General features: G+C 45.3%; 2 protein-coding genes across 2 annotated transcripts; one reads left to right on the forward strand and one right to left on the reverse strand.

Moving 5' to 3' along the window:
* Positions 1-283: 283 nt before the first annotated feature.
* On the reverse strand, positions 284-13,441 carry DNAJC8 (DnaJ heat shock protein family (Hsp40) member C8; the record flags this gene model as incomplete). Its single annotated transcript, XM_079545942.1, has 9 exons — positions 284-406; positions 3,549-3,624; positions 4,488-4,579; positions 5,594-5,665; positions 6,478-6,572; positions 7,172-7,238; positions 8,932-8,988; positions 12,038-12,139; positions 13,373-13,441. 9 exons carry the CDS (start codon positions 13,439-13,441, stop codon positions 284-286), a joined length of 753 nt encoding a protein of 250 aa, XP_079402068.1.
* Positions 13,442-13,614: 173 nt separating this feature from the next.
* ATP5IF1 (ATP synthase inhibitory factor subunit 1) lies at positions 13,615-14,271 on the forward strand. The gene is made up of 3 exons (XM_079545935.1): positions 13,615-13,725; positions 13,796-13,908; positions 13,988-14,271. The coding sequence occupies exons 1-3, from the start codon at positions 13,630-13,632 to the stop codon at positions 14,127-14,129; spliced, it is 351 nt and encodes a 116-aa protein (XP_079402061.1). The 5' UTR covers positions 13,615-13,629; the 3' UTR covers positions 14,130-14,271.
* Positions 14,272-17,380: the final 3,109 nt, after the last annotated feature.

Genomic DNA, 17,380 nt, shown 5'->3' on the forward strand with positions numbered 1-17,380 from the left:
TCTCTGTAAAGTACAAAACATCAAGTTACAGGGCAGCAGACAGACAGGACAGCAATAATGGGGGACCCTCCTAAGCCACGAATTCTACATTTAGCGGGTTCCTGGCTGGGTTCATATTATGGCCCTAGTTCAAATGGACTGAGTACAAAAAAATACTTTGACCAATAATTAATTGAACTGGAAACAAACAGTCTACTAAAAAGCAATTCTTACTCTAGGTGCCAATGAGTCCTTAAAAGCAGGGAGGGGGCTGGGGAGCTGCTCTTTGGCAGTGCTGCCAAGATCATTCGCGCTGCTCCATTTTTACTTTAGGAGGTCTCAGGAAGGTCCTGTTCTTCTTTTCTTTCTTGCCCTTTGTATTTGCCTGGAAATTTCTCCAGCTGTCCACACGACCATCCCGACTTTCCTGGAAACAAAGGAGAGGAAGAGGAAGGTTAACAACTGCAAGAGCCAGAGAGCAGATTTTGCAAACTAGCTTCGAGAGATTGGTACCAATTTGCCCCTTATGCTGCACCCTGGCAGCCAGGACATACAGACACTGAAAAGCCACAGCAACAGATGCAGCACAATGGAGCCACAGGTGAGTTCACAAACACCCGTGTAAGCAATATGTTGCCTTCTTGTTTCAAAAGAAATGAGCTTGGGGTATGCAGGCCTGATTACAGCATACTGAATCTTCCTGAGAAGGAAAAAAAAAAGACTCCTCACAAACCCAACCTATGATCCCTAAAGGCTGAAGGTTTCAGGACTGATCAAGTGCAGGGATGACTCACTTCACTGCATGATCCACAAGCTCAAGTCCCTTCTGAATAAATACCTGTGCCTGCACCACTGGAGCTGCACATAGGCTCAGCTACAACAGCTGTTCTCCTCCCTCCCATCTTTCCTCTATGGCTGCATGGCAGAAGGCAGGGATCTGGATGATGGGACACAGTGCACGCTCAGTAAGTTTGCAGATGACACAAAAATCTAATGCTCCACTGAGACACCATGGGGTCATGCTGCCATCCAGAGGGACCTTGACAAGCTGGAGAAAGCATCCAGTAAGAACTTAATGAAGTTCAGTGAGGAAAAGTGCAAAGTCCTGCCCTTGGGGAAACAACTCCCCACATCAATATGTGCTGGAGGTCACCCAGCTGGACAGGAGTTCTGCAGTGAAGGTCCTGAGGGTCCTGATGGATGCCACGTTGACCACAAGCAACACATCCTTGCCACGTAGGTGACTGAGGATACCCTGGACTGCACTAGGAGCATTGCCAGCAGGCTAAGAGAGGTGATCAGCTCAGCACTGATGAGGTCACATCTGAAGTGCTGCATTAAGTCCCAGGCTTCCCAACAGAAGACAGAAATCAAGTTATTACAGAGAGTCCAGCAAAGGGCCACAGAGATGCTGTGACTGGAACATCTCTCCTATGAAAGAAGGCTGAGACAGCTGGCTGGGACTGTTAAGCCCAGAGAAGAGAAAGCTTAGTTGGGATTCCTCATCAACACACCAAGGATCTGAAGGGAAGGTGCAGTGAAAACAGAGCAAGACTTTGCAGTGGTACCCAAGTGAAAGGACAGGAGGCAATGGGCACAGGCTGACACACAGGAGGTTCTGAGTGCTAGGAAACACATGGTCCTGGACAAATGACTCAAGGTGGACCTGCTTGAGTAGGAAAGTTCACCTCCAGAGATCCCTTCCAACCTCGATTACTGCATGATAACACTTTTTTGAGGGATATGGCAACTTCTGTTCTAAGCCTCTTGTTCCTTACAATTTGTTGGTAGAAGCCACCTTAGCTTGAAATTTCTGGGAAAGCAAATATTGGGTAGGGGGAAGGAGGAGAAAGCAGACATTAAAACTTACTCCTTTTGGATACACCAAAACATGATTGAGCTCTCAAGGCTGATCCTATGAGGATCCAGCAGTACTGCAGAACACATATAAGGATCAAAAGTACAAGTCCTCAGAGTAAACAGACAGGAGAGCTGACCAGAGAACATGCAGTGCTCAAGCAGGGATTACAATCACCAGGAGCTGGTAACCATAGAAGAGTGATGCAGAGGCAGCACAGGCACCTTTGCAGGCCTTTCTTTTTTGGACATCATGCTCATTCCTTTCAGATACTCTGCAAAGGCAGCTACAAGCCTGGAATAAGGCAGCTACAGTCAGTATACTTTCTCCCATCTATGGCCACAAGCAGGAATAAACTTCTTATGCCTGCAGATTAGATGATCTATTTTGAACATTAGCACGTAATTCTGATACTCTCTCTTCATATTTATGGAGTTGTCACCAGCAAGGTTGGAGAAGACACTTGCAAGTGTAGAGGTTCAGTTGTTTAGGAGCAGTATCAATAGCTCAGGAGTTCTCCTTTTTGGTACATCATTATTTGCTTGTAATATAAGTTCACATTTCCTCAGGTTCCATCCTTTACTGCATCTGCAGAGCAGCAACACCCAACTTCTCCAACCACAATGACCACAGAAGTTCTGCCAGCAACACTACCAGAGGCACAACATTTCTCTACCTGGCAATACGTGACAAAACTCCCCTGTGCACTCAAGGCAGCAGTATTACACAAATGCAGTCAGTTCAGTGTTTTCCAGAACACCCAGCTTCCTGTATCCATACAGTTCAGCATATGAATAGAGAAACTCTGCCCATTTAAGTCCCTGGAAAAATCCCAGCTGTCTGCTTTCCAAAGGATGCCAGCCCAGCACACACAACTCTCTCCCAGGCACCTTGTTTTATAAAGGACTCTAGAACATAGCCTGGAACTGAGTTTGAAGGTAGCTGAACAATCCAGCACATCCTTTCAGAAGGTCCTGCATATGGTTATTATATTCTTCCCTGTCCACCCAGCCCTCCATGCCACAGAACTCGCCCTCTGGTCTGTAATAAAGGAAGAATTACAGGCTAGATCAGATACTTTGGCAGACTGTAGGTCTGTCATCTAGAATGGCAGCACAACAACCACAGAGCCACTTATGATATCTGGACCTTCAATACAGACTAGAAGGAGCAAAGGGAAGTAGCAATTATTTAGATCTTTGGTATTTGTAAGAAATACAGATTCCCTAAGTGTTAGCAATCTGTTTGATAAGAACCAACCCAGCTCAAACCAGTGGTTGAACAGCTATGATTACCACCAGTGACTCGGGCTAAGGAACAATTCCAATTTCCAACTTGGGCTAAGAATAAGATGTGGACAGAGCTGAAAAAATACTGCAACTTCATTTACAATACACCTGTTTTAGAGAAGTGATATCAAAGCTCTATCAGATTTATGCCAAACCATTTCTATGACGTGGCTCTGGGCAGCCTGGTCTGGTGGTTGGCGACCCTGCACACAGCAGGGGGCTGAAACTCAATGACCACTGTGGTCCTTTTCAACCCAGGCCATTCTGTGATGATGCTATGATTTCTTTAAGCATTTATCTAAATTAATTCGAGCACCTGCCAACAAAAAGTCTCCCTTTTTGCAGAGGCATTTCCAGCAGCACAGCTCAGAATTGCTGAGGCCCATCCCCCATACATGGCATTCAGTTCAGCTGCTGATTACCTCAAAGTTCTTCTGCCATTCTCGTTCTCGTTTAGCCTTCTCCTGTGCTTCGATTTCTTCTTCTCTTTGTCGTTTCCTGGAAAGGAAGTCATAAAGAAGCTGTGAACCACAAGCACCTTAATTAAAGAAACACGGTGACACTTTCAACACATCTCTGAAAGCTCTTCCAATTTCTGGCAAATTACAGTTCTTGTCAGTAAATATGGACAACTGTGGCTGCACAGCAAAGGAACTGGTTTCAAAACCAAAGAGAGAAGAGATGCTAACATGGCACCACTGAGCGCAGACACACATTTAATCAAACCAGCGAGTCATCTTCTCTTGTAAAGCAAGTTGGAATCCTTACTAACTCTAGTGGTAGCTATCTAAAACTGCTCAGGGTACACATTTTGAGAAGTTAACAAACACATGAGCATGCAAATAAGAATGAGAAGGTTTTTTCCTTAATTTTCATCTACAGAAGCCCAGCTCTGTGAAGTGCATCTACAGCAACTGCTCAGGCAACAGGTGATTGATGACAATCACACGTGCCACAAGGTATTTCTGGCAATTAGTTAAAAATAAAAATCAACTGCTTGCATGCTAACAACACGTAAAACCATTTCGTTGTTTTTGCTGGCCTCTACAGATCATATAAGCGTAGTAAATGTATCTTAAGAATAGGAGGGAACGTTTCCTATTCACTTTCTTCAAGCACAGCAGACATCTACACTCAACAAAGAACACGTGGAATCTACATCATTAGAATTCAGGCTTCATTCTGACAGGATCCTTGTTAATTTAATCCAAGGCTGTGCTTCCAGCAGCAGGTTGGAGCAGATGACTCCCAAAGGTCAGTTCAAAAACACTTTCCTCAGATTCTCCAATTTCTGATCTTTTCCTAGGAAGTGTGAGGGGCAAAGCAGAGCCCGAGCTGCACAAGCAGAATGCTATCTGTACCTTTCATGCATTTCTTTAGCTTCTCTTTCTTTCCTCTTAATTTCCAGTTCAGCAAAGAGCTTCATTGTCTGTTTGTACACGGCCTGTTTGAACTGCAAAACACAAATCTGGTTTTGAAACAATGCACGTTAACACAGTTAGAGAAATCTGTTTTACAGAAGAATGTAAGAAGCACAAAAAGAAACACAGCCTGCTGGCCTGCACTGAGAGCAGCGCATAGCAGAGATGGAGAAGATGGTATAAAACACTGCTGATTAAATTCTGGTCTTAACATAACCAGGAAACAACTACTTAATAGCCAAAGAATATCTCATTTCATTTGTATTCATGAAGCTGTGCCTAAACTGAACTTCATTTCAAGCTCTCTTATTTTTTCCACAGAGTTCTGCAATGCCATGATATTTGACATATTACAAAAGGCTGAATGGTCACTGTTTAGATGGTGATTTCCCAGCAGACCTCCTTGATGTGTTGTAACAATCCAGCCCTGGCTTTCATGAGGAAAATATCACTATAATTAAAACTTCACTATTAAAGAACAGCAAAAGACCTTTGAAAATCAACGCAAAATAAGACCATTATTAGGATGATACCAAGAGGGAAAAAAACACTTCATAGGAAAAAAAAGGATGAATTTGTAAGATTAATTTGTTACAGAACAGCAAATCTATCCTATATGCAAGAAACAGCCCAAACAACCCTTCCTACAAAATGTCCCTAAAACACATTTTAGAAGCTGCAATGGGTTCTATGTGAGCCTCTGCTGGCAGTAAGAATGCCACAGCTCCAGCATTCAGAACACAAAATGAACTTCAATTCCAAAAAGAGTGTATGATGGACAAGCAATGGGGCCTTGCTCCTAGGAAACTGGATATTTTGATCCACGTAATATCACAATGCATTTCCTATTTACACTGCAGTCAAACCACTTCCAGAATGGATGTAACTCAATGGATGGAACTTCTACACTCACTCACAACTTATTCTTCTGTAAGCAAAAAGATTTACAACACTCAAACAGCCAAAGAAATGTCTGCATGCTGGTTTTGATTCTCATTTCTCAAAACACATCCTGTGCTCCTCAGTCACCCTGAAGCACAACTTACAACTTCAGGATCATCTTCTTCTACATTGGGAGGTTTTCCATCCTTCTTCAATTGCTTCTTTTTTTCTTTCACCTAGAGATTAAGAATGAAATAAGAGCCTACAAAGTTTTACACAGCTCCCCTCGCTGTATCTAAGCAGCACTGTGTTCTGTGAAGAACTCTGGATAACGGTAAGTTCTTGATTTAGATCTATGTTTTATTTGACATCAAAATCTCCTGGCTTTCAGCCCAAATATACGCACAATCACTGTCACGTGAACTGCAGGCATGAGAAATAACATGTTAGATACTATTCATACAGCATAATCCCCTTCTTTCTTTCTGTTAGTTTGTTGTTAAGGTACATTTACATCCAGCACGTACAATTCAGACTAGCAGGAAGTTTATTTTGCATTGCAATATTGAAACATTAACAATAACAAGCAGAACATAAAACGTGCCTTGATTTACAGCACCTGAGTTCTCCCATATCAGCTTGTTACGTATGGTCTGCTCATGTTACTCAACTCACTTCTTGACCACTGCAATCCAAGCTCCTTATCTTATAGGTCGTTTTTCCCCAAAACTCCCCAGTCTTCAGCTTTCACCACCTATTATCTTCCACCTACACAGATCTGAACTGCAGTGTTCATTCACAGACTTGAAAAAACTATTTAGGTCAGATCTTGTGGCTTGACCTAATTATTTCCAGTACTGAATTTCACTGAGTTATCCTGCACTGGGCTCAAATGCAGCCTTGGACAAAGCACAATTGTGGATGCCTTGAGAAGCTCAGTCCACCTGCACAGCTGCATCCTGAGTTTTGCTCAGTTCACCTTTTAATGACCTAAACACATGGAAGATATATAAAAAATCAAATTAAGAACAGTTTATGGAATACTTACAGTATGTTCCACATATTCTTTTCCTGCCTGTATCACATCCAAGGCTCTCTTCTTTTGCTCCTGATCTAGCAGTAACTTGTATGCTTTATCTACAGCTAAAAAACAAGTGCCAGTGTTAATAGCACCAGTAGTCACATTCAAAGGCATCACAAGAATGCCACTTTGTAGGGCTTTGAGGTGTTTTTTGTGTTTTGGTTTTTTTTCCCCATTACACCCTGGTGATTTCATGATCAGTCAAACAAGATTTGCGTTGTGGCAGTGTCACAGTGTCAGACACCTCTGGACTATGCAGGTTAAAGCATCAATCCTACCAAGTGATTTAGTTACAAGGTATGAAGTTAAGCTTGAGGTCGGCAATGCCTCTGAAATCACTGTGTTACTGTTGTACAGTCTTTGAATAAAATCTAATGCACACAATAAACAGGTTTTTTTAAACTATCCTGAAGCCCAATGGATGAGTTTGTCCCACTGCAAACTAACAATACCACTACTGCCACCTAGTGCAATGCTGCTGCTGAAATGCCAACAAAATGCCATCATCTGCTTCTCTCATCTAAGACACCTCTGCAACAATTCTGTCCTTTGGTGGGGCCCCAGACCTTACAAGCATTTAAAACAGCTACAGAAAAACAGCAGCCCAACTACTACCACACTGCAGCTCAGAAAAGGGTGAGAGTCAGCAGCACAGACTTACCTTCAAATGCCTTCTGAGCTCTATCTGCATCATCCTGATTTTTGTCTGGATGTACCAATATTGACAGCTGCAAAACAAAGAATCTCGCCCTCAAGATCTTTGTAAAAAAGAAAAGTCTGCTTCAGTGCTTTCTGTGAGAGCAGCTCAGACAGGAGGAATCAGAAGGGATGACATCCCTTTGTGTACAGGCAAATGAGCTGACAACACGGCAGACTAAACATCAGTAAAAGTTTATAATGGCTTCTCACTGAAAACCAGGTCCAACTTCTGTAATGGGAAGGCTAGGAGAAGCTGCAGTTTGGGCCATGCAGCCATACAAACACCTTCCAGCCACAGCAGCATAGGGCTGATATGAACCATTTGTTCACATGAGTTTCAAACCCTTGGTCCTAAAAAGAAACAAATCCACAAAGACCATCCTCAGCCATGGTTTACCTCTTGTTCTACACCTCCTGAGAAGTCCTCCAGGATCTCTAAAGTTATTCAAATACTAAACCACTTCAAACGATGAGTACATTTTTTCCTTAGACTCCTTCACAGAAAGTCAAGCAGTCTCTGCAGAGCAGTCAGGACACTGATCACTAGCATCTTTAGGACAGCCTTAAAGCAACAAGAAGCACGTGTTCCTTATTTTCCCCTTTTAAAGGATGAGAACACTCTAAAAGTTTCTCCACACAGCATTCTTTTCCCATACCTTTTATTTTTGTCATTGTTAGCCAGACTCTCTAGTTTATCTACATCTTTCCTACTATGATGCTGAAAACAGTGCACTGGTGAACATAAAATATTCACTTCCTGACCCGTGACACTTGCTGGTTCATAGAAAAAAGGTTTTCCTCCTGTCCCCAAGAACAGCACAGTGCTCATTTACTCTGTGACTTGCAATAGCCAGTATCTTTTTCTTTCTATTGGCTGTTCCAGTTAGGCATTCGATTTCTTCAGTTAATAATTCCACAAACTGGTTTCATTCCATCGCTTTGACTTCAAAACACTTCTCTGCAGTATTCTATCAGCACAAAGCTAAGACAGCTGTGTTCACCAATAAGCAAAATTGAGAACTCAGCAACAGACTGAAAGGTTATCCTTCCATTCCCCATGAAAAAGCACAGAGCACCTGCCACCACCTCAGCTCCTCACCACCTCACACTCCTTCGTCAAGGACAAGAGAGCTGCTGGCTGTCTCAAGCCAGATCTCCATGCCTACAGCACAAATTCAGATGGCATGATGCAGCCCTCTGAAAACTGCATCTTTCTGCTGCATGCACTGACCATGCTAAGTCTGGAGTAATGTATCCTGTGTTTCAGAGAGCAGTGAAGAAGAGCCACTGAGAAGGGCTGCTGCTCTGTCAGGCAGCCCAACCACAAAAACAATAACTGGTGAAATTCTTAAGGAGATCTCAAAAATAAATACTACTGGATCAAAGGTAATGTATTTAAGAGAAATACATTTTGACAGACCTTAAATTTCTGTCAAATGTTGACCTCCTCTTTGGACTAAACTCCAACACACAGCTGATATGTGGGCTTTTCAGTTCATAGCAGCTTTACAAAGCAGCATACCATGCACAGACCAGGCACCCTTCTGCAGCTTTCCCCTTGTGGATACAAAGATTGTTCTACATGTTTCTTCACAAAACAGCTTCTTGTCTCTACCCAGACACAACTTTTCTACTGCTTTCCCCATTCCCAAGCACAGCTGCACAATCTCTGCAGAGCTTCTAGTGTTCATTTCAGAAGCTTCAAATGCAAAAGTCAAATACCTGTCGAAACCTTTTCTTTATTTCTTCATCTGTGGCTTCAGGGTCCATCTGCAGAACCTAAAAAAGATCACAACAACAGAGCAAATTCAATGCTATGCCCCACATTTCAGGTTCCTGGCAGCAAGCTCTGAATACTTGGTTCATCAGCATACAGGCTGAATGTCAGAAAGCTCACCCCAATGGGAAGCTGCCTCAGCATATGAGTTTTCATCTAGTAAAACGGAGACATTTTAGGGGACAGCATGTTTGGGACATTCTACTTTAAGCAATGCTATATTTCTTTGAGTATGCCAGAGCCCTTTCCACACTCTAATCTTGTACAGACAGCTGCCATCCCTAAATAGCCACCTTTGGTCCAAACCTTCAGCCAAATCCTTAAATTCAGTAGAAACAGAAGCACATCATGGCTTTGGACACTGTCAGACAATTTGTAACTGAGAACAGTTACAAGAAACACTTTATTTCATAAGAATTTATTGATTTTGTCTGTTAGCTTTTGAAAGATGGAAGTGTTTTACTGTTTGGCTTCCATGAACAAGCTTACAACTCGTTGTTCTTTAGGGATGCAACAAACTCAGAAAAAATGTTTAGGAACTGTTCTGTGAATCAATTGACTAACAGAAGCACTAAGCAACAACTGAACTTGCTCAGCGTGGACACACACTGTTCTGACACTAAGAATCTGGAAATACAAAACACTTTTTTTGCAGAAAAGCTACAGCCCATTTTTAAACGGCTTCTGTCATTTGCTCTCCAAGTCCAGTATTGAGATGTACACAGATCCAAACACTGCAAAGTGAATCTCCTGAATGATCAGCCTTAAATGTGGGCTATGAAAAGCATCTGAGTCTATTAGAAAAAAAGACAGGGATGACATCAGGAAAGAACTCTTGTTCAGTGGATGAGAAACAGAGCACACCAGCAATGTGCACTCACAGCCCTGACAGCCAATCCTATCTTGAGCTGCATCAAAAGGACTGCAGCTAACAGGACAGGGCAAAGGAAGCAATTCTCCCCCACTACAGTGCTGCATTCAGCTCTGAGGCCCCAGCATAAGGACATGGACCTGCTGGGGCAGATCCAGACCATGCCATGAGGATGCTCAGAGGGCTGAAGCACCTCTCCTGTAAAGAGAGGCTGAGGGAGGTGGGGCTATTCAGCCTTGAGAAGCAAAGGCTCTAGAAGACCTCATTTTGACCTTTCCATTACCTACAAGAAATCTGGGGAGGAACTCTTTGTCAGGAAGTACAGCTATATGACAAGGGATAATAGCTTTAAATTGAAAGAGAAGATTTAGATTAGATATTTGGAAGAAATTCTTCATCACGGGGCACATGAGACCCTGGCACAGGATGCCTCAACCCTGGAGGTGCTCAAGGCTGGGCAGCACAGGGCCCAGGCAGTCTCATCTGGCAGGGGGCAGCCAGCCCATGTGTTGCACCAAAGCGCAATGTAATTTGGCAGAAAATAAACTCCATTGCGTTTCAGCTTGTCCTCAGCTATCAGAGGGCTGGGGACAGCTGAGCGTAGATTCTGAGCAATGCCCAACCCAGAGCTTTAAGTTTGGTCACAGAACTTCCATGACTATGGATTCACAGACAGCACACTGCCCAATTCACCTGGCAGCATCCAAATGGGTTCCATGGCCACTCAAAGAATTCGAGCCATGCCCAGACTAGGAACTCTCACAGCTAGATCAGTGAATTGTGCAGTTCATTAAAGCAACAGATTACAGGTTCTTTTGGATTGCTGGTGATAAACACACTTGTCTGCAAAGCATGAGAGGTTAACCAAGAACATGAACAACAGAAATTACTTTGTCTCCCAGGGAAGCACTCAGCATTACTGAGTGTGCAAGCATTACCCAAGAAGCATCCCTATGGAGGTGAATGGTGGCTCAGCCTGTTGACTGAACCTAGAAGTAAAAGATGGTCCATGTCTGACATCTGATGGCATTTTCCCTGACATTCTCCCTCTTTTAAGCCATTTTTATGCTATTTTTTATTTTACAGGTAGAGCTTGAGGGACTTCAGTCACCCATACTTCTGTTTATTCTTGGTGTAAAATTATCTCACCTTGCTTTTAAAGACATATGATGGAAAAAAAAATAATCAGAATGCAAGCTCAGTAAGGGGCAGTTGTACCTCAGGGAGAAGTAGCTTTTGGGATGTTTTGGTATTACAATGAGCAAAGTTCATCAAAGGACAGCATTTTGTAAAAAAAAAAACAAAAAAACAACGGCAGACCTTTGGCCTGGGGGCTGCAGGTAAGCAGTTTGGCACTACCAAGTCCCCATCCCAGCACTGCTCTTCTTAGGAGTCAGTATACCAGGTTCTCCTGATGCTGCCAACCTCTAAAGTTGCCCAGGGAGCCACTATGGATCACAGAACTTGGCTGCAGTGTCTGTACTCTGCTCCACACTCTGTGCCATTTAATGGACTCCTTCAGTACCAGCTACACTCTGCTTCTGGACCCCTGTGACCAATTCTGTACCTTAGTTTGCAAATCACTTATAGCAATTGCTGCACACCAGGGCTGGAACTGAGTGAGCTTTAAGATTCCTTCCAACCCAAGCCAGTCTGTGATGGCATGAATAGCCAGAACACCACCACAATACGTTCTCTTCACTGTTTTCCTTTTAAGATTTTAACCGATTGCAACTGGAACAGCACAATACAACATGGAATCCAATTCCCAGTGACTCCTCCAGCATTGCTCTTTGCTATGATAAGTGGGAGTCTCTCTATCCTTCTATGCACAGAAGTTCAGTGGGATGAACACCCAAAATAAAGGATGATCAGAAATGCTGAGTCAACTGTGGTCAGAAGAGAACCTGACAGCGTGCCACCTGTTATGATACCATTCACAAAGTATTTAGTGTTACTCTGCCAAATCTCCCAGTGCTGTTAAACAAGAGAAGCATGCCAACAGAACACAATTTCTTCCTGCCATTAAGCACTTACATGCCATCCTTCTGTCTCCTACACTGTAATCCATGTTCAGAAATTTGTATCTTTCTGACAATTGGCCTCTTTTCAGAAAGAAACACTCAGTAAACCTAGAATTGGGCATGCTAAGTCAGACAGGAGAATATGCTCAGACTAACCTCAAAAGGATTCAAGTTGAAATAGGAAGATCCAGGTCGGGTCAGCCTGTCAATCTGGTTTTTTGATGTTAAAACAGAGTCTCGCTTTTCAATTTGTTTTACCTGCAGAACAAAAGACACTCATTAACCAACCATAACAACATGCTTACCTGCCTTCCTATGTGACAGCCACACCAACTGTTATCATTACGCGCTGTAACTCACAACACCTTTTGCTCATCCCAAGCATGTTGTTACTTAAGCATCAGCAGGGCACGTTTTTCAGTGTTTTCAGTGTTTTCAACCCTTTGAAAGGGGAGATAACAGCAGGACAAGGGGAAATGGTTTGAAGTTGAGGGAGGGAAGATTGAGGTTGGATGTCAGGGGGAAGTTCTGTGCTATGAGAGTGGTGAGGTGCTGGAACAGCTGCCCAGAGAGGCTGTGATGCCCCGTCCATCCCTGGAGGTGTTCAAGGCCAGGCTGGATAGGGCCCTGGGCAGCCTGGGCTGGTATTGAATGTGGAGGTTGGTGGCCCTGTGTGCGGCAGGGAGTTGGAGCTCCGTGATCCTCAAGGTCCCTTCCAACCCGGGCCATTCTGTGATTTCTACAGCATGGCAGTACTTTCAGCATCATTTTTCAGCTGTGAAAGAAATCTAGAAAGCACTTCTGCTTTCGTCTTCCACGGCTTGCTCAGCAGCTGTGCCTTTTTGCCCTCGCTTCACTCCTACACTTTGCCAGAACCGTCATCCCGATACCTTGGATACCAACTGCACGGCTGCTTTTAACCCAGCACTGCCGGGAGAGACAACGAACGCCATCACATCGTTGTAAGCAAGCAAAAACCTCTCACTTGGGCCATTTTTTTTCAGCAACGCAGTTTTCTTTTCGATCCTCTCCCTGTAACCCAACCCAAACCTGTTATCGGCACTCACTATTCACCTTTAGGGGAAGGAACACGCAGGCAGGGCTCAGTTAACCAACCCGAGGGACGCACTGAGAACTGCGCTGGGTTTCCCTCCAGCTCCCCCGGCCGCAGGGCAAAAACAGCTGGGCTCGGAGCTGACAGCAGAGCCGGTTGTCTGCGGGGATTCATCGAAGCGAGCCGGAGGAGCTGAGGGCAGAGCTGAAGGCAGCGCTCAGAGCCCCACGAGGCCGCAGGGCTCATACGCCCGCAGCGCTCACCCAGCCGGGCCCCTCCGCGCCGCCCCCGCCCGCCCCCACGCAGGCTCCGCTCCGCCCGCCAGGCCCCGGCGCCGCCGGTTAGGCCGCGGCGAGCCGTCAGCGGGCAGACGGAGCTCTGGAGAGCGCGGCCAGGTTCGCGCGCCCCCGCCGCCGCCTACGGCCGGCCGCCAGTACCTCGCTGTAGAAGGTGAGGAACGCCTCCTCGGCGGCGCCCCCCGCCCCGCGCTCCTCCGGAGCCGCCATCGCCAACACCACGTGATGCCACACGCACGCGCAAAACCGACCGAGAAGGCGGCGCCCCCGGCACGTGACCGCGGCGGCGCGTCGCGGTAACGGGGAGGGACGGAGAGGCGGGAGCGGCGCGTGCGCAGTCGGGCTCTTCCCGCTCGGCGGGGTTGGGCGCGGTGCCGGCGCTCCAAGGGCAGGCGGACATGGCGGCTGTGTCGGCGCTGAGGGGCGGCCTGCGCGGGGCCCTCCTGGCGCAGCAGCAGCAGCGCGCCTGGAGCTCGGGCTCGGGCGCAGACCAGGTGCGTGTGGGGCGGCGCGGTGCGGGGCGAGCCTGCGGGGCGCGGCGCTCAACGCCTCGTTTCCCCGCAGCTGGGCGAGCTGGGCAAAGGCGCCGGGAAGGGCGGCGGTGGCGGCGGCTCCATTCGCGAGGCCGGAGGGGCTTTCGGTAAGAAGCAGGCGGCCGAGGAGGAGCGTTACTTCAGGTGAGCCTCCGGAACCCCGGCGGGACGCCGTACGCGGTCACATCGTGCCGGGCCCACCTCGCGCTGTGCTCTGTTACAGGGAGAAGGAACGGGAGCAGCTGAGGGCCTTAAGGAGGCACCACGAAGAGGAGATCGATCACCATAAGAAGGAGATCGAGCGGCTGCAGAAGGAGATCGAGCGGCACAAGCATAAGATCGAGAAGCTGAAGGATGATGACTAAGCTGCTGCTGCTGGGTGTTGTTTGCCTCTGGTGTAAAACAGCCGTGCGGGCTGCGTGCTTTGGCCAAAGTTATCCACGTGTGTTGTGTTATACTGTGGTCAGCAACAATGTCAAATAAACTGCTCAGTGGCTCTTCTGTTCAGTAACTGGTTAATGAGGGGGCAAAAAAAATCTGCTGTTTGGTTGTAAGTATCGTAGACTCATAGAATGGCCTGGGTTGAAAAGGAGCACAATGCTCATCTGGTTCTAACCCCCTGCTGTGTGCAGGTCACCAACCAGCAGACCAGGCTGTCCAGAGCCACATCCAGCCTGGCCTTGAATGCCTGCAGGGATGGGGCATTGCTCAACACCACTGCAGAAGCTGGGTAACAAGGATGAAAGTGACAAGGTATAAAAGCCTGAAACCATGAGTTCAAACTGGTAGGACCTCCTCCCTTCATTTTTGGTTGAACAAAAGCGGTAAACGGAGTTGTTTGCCCTTGCTTTTTTTTTTTTTCCAATTTATTTTTCTTCTGAAGACCCTGGGTGTTTAGTATGCTTTTTTTTTTTTTTTTTTAATGCAAATTACCCATGTTGTCCAGTTTGGTCACTTTGTGCCTTTTTGTCACACTAGTCCTCCAGAGCAGAGAAGGTAAATGAGATATGACAAAGACAAAGCAAACACTTTTTTTTATGATCAGAGGGACTGGCTCAATGCAAGACAAAATGAGCTTATATGCTACAAAATAACACCGTAATAACAGCAACATTGTCCCTTAGTCAGTGTATGACAAGTTTCCTGGAGACAGGCAGGTGCACAGCACATTACCCTTAATAGGTACACTAATAATCCATCATAATAAAATATCTAAAGCAGTGGAAAACGTCGTATTTGATGTGTTAACATGTCACATGCTACAGCAGAAGCAACTGTTACCTTGCTACCAACATGAAAATAGAACAATTTCACTGCAATCCTGGAAGAGAAGTGGTAGAGTGATAGGAACAGGCTGAATTTCAGCAAAACTCAACCCTTGGCTATTAAGAAAACAGGAAAATCTCAGCAGGTGGCAGAAAAAATACATACAGCTGCTGGAAAGCCCGTTCCTTTGCAGGGGGAGAATAATGGTTGTGCTCACCTCACTCCTTTGCCAGTATCCCCAGCATTCCCAGTTGCTCAAAGAATCAGAAATAAAAAGGGCAGCCTCACTGCCAGGAGCTGTGCTGTCAGCACTTCATGCTCAGCTACTGGCTGCAGGGACACCACAACTGCATGAGCGTCCACAAGGCAGCAGAACTTGCTGCCTTCCCAGACCTGTGCAAGTTCACTCTTTGCAGCAGAACTTCACACTTTCCTTGATTCAAAGATGCTGTTTGTCCTGACTAAACCAGGTTCTTGTAAACTGGTAGTTCCCGTAGCACTTGTACAGACAGACCTGAAACATCATTCCAGGAGTTTCTAGCAATAAATAAATAACTAAAAGTTTAAAATTACTCTTTGTTCCAGAACATCTGGAGCTTCCCTGCAGTCTCAGCTTTTTGTTTTGCACTGGACCAATCTACAGCCTTCAGGTCACAGCTTGCTCCTGGCTGAAGGTATTCCATGTACAGAAGACAGGAAAAAAATGGTATCCGCTGACCCTTGCTGAGCATTAACAAAGACCAGTGAGTGTGAGCATACTGAAGTGGTAGGTGGTGCATTTCAGCAGTAATGCCATCACAGCAGCTGTGAAACTGTGGGTCACCTCTACTGGTGCAGATTTTTATGAGTGGCACACAGGCTTTTATTCATCTCTGTTGAAAACGTACAGTTAACGGTGGTGGCTATGCTGAAAAATGGTGTTTCGTGGCTGAGAATTTGCTCTATCAAATGGTGTTAATTTGCTCTGTGTTAAAAGTTCCCATGGAAATAAATAGGAGGCATTACTTTCAGAGCAACCTACGTATATGTACAAGGAGAACACATCTGATTTCACATCAGAATTTGGTCAGGCCTGTTAACAGCCAATGTATGTGCAGTCTGCAGCACACAGTAGATGACTTTCATACTGTTTTTCTCAGAATAACAATGGTCCTGTTGTGGTGTGAAGCAAAGCTCACAGACCTCAACATAGAAAAAAATCCAAACAACCAGACTGCTTGATGGAAGCATTGTTGGAACAGAAATGGTTTATGTTCCATATTACAGTGAAGAAGTCATAGTGCCAGGTCCTGTTAAGGAATGTGTGGTGGTCATCTGGTGGCTTAAAAGTTAATCCATGTTTAATTCCAAATTCTGCCTTACGAACACCAGGTTGCTAATGGTGTACATTATTAAACTCTTGGCAGAAAAAAACAAAGCAAAAAAAAAAGCAAAAAACAAAAAAAAAACAAAAAAAAACAAAAAAACCATAAGTTCTGTGCCAGCAAGGACCTGTTAAGTTTAACCTCAAATCAATATGGATTTGGGAGATTAAATGAGAAACAAAAAAAAAAACCCATACTACCTAAGCCCACAGCCTGCTACTGCTTACAGCTGTCTGTGCAGAATTAATTGCCCAAGAGGGACTTAGGAAATGCCAGTGCAGAACAGACGAGAAAGTGTTAGCAGTGCCTTCAAGGCTTTTATTTTGACAGTTGGTACAATAGGAATGTTCCTGCTGCAAGATACGGTAGTGCTCAATAACTGACATTACTGCCTTGTCAAAAAGCACCCTTCCTCAACTCAATGTATATTTTGCTGTAATCTCATTATGCTCAGTCTTGTAGTGTAAAAGGTTTATGTCAATGGAAGAGTTTTGCAGGATATTTCTGAAGCACCAGAGGAGAGTCAGATGTTCAGATCCCTCAATTCCTCTTTATTTTTGTGCTGTGACAATTCCTTGAGCATACTACTGACTCCCAGCCAGATGAACTGCTGATCAACTTAAAGGATGAGGTGGTAACTGTACTCCTTGCAGCTCTATGCCATGAGAGACCCCACAGTCAAGATTGGAAGTGGGAGATACAAAGCAGCACAGAGTTCACATGCAAAGTCACACCTCCACCTATGAGCACCAAGCAGGTTCTGCAAGGCACAGAATTGTAGGGGTTGAAAATGACATCCAGAGATCATGAAGTCCAATGTCATCGCTAAAGCAGGGTCCTTAAAGTAGGTCACAGATAGGCATCCTGATGGGTCTCGAATATCTCCAGTGAAGGAGACTGCTCCACTCCACCTCTTCGGGCAGCCTCTTCTAGCTCTGACAGTAAAGTTCCTTGAGTTAGCACTTGTGTTCCAGTTTCTGCCCATT

The sequence above is a fragment of the Tetrao urogallus genome (genome assembly GCF_951394365.1).
Source record: "Tetrao urogallus genome assembly, chromosome: 23".
NCBI classification, from domain to species: Eukaryota; Metazoa; Chordata; class Aves; order Galliformes; family Phasianidae; genus Tetrao; species Tetrao urogallus.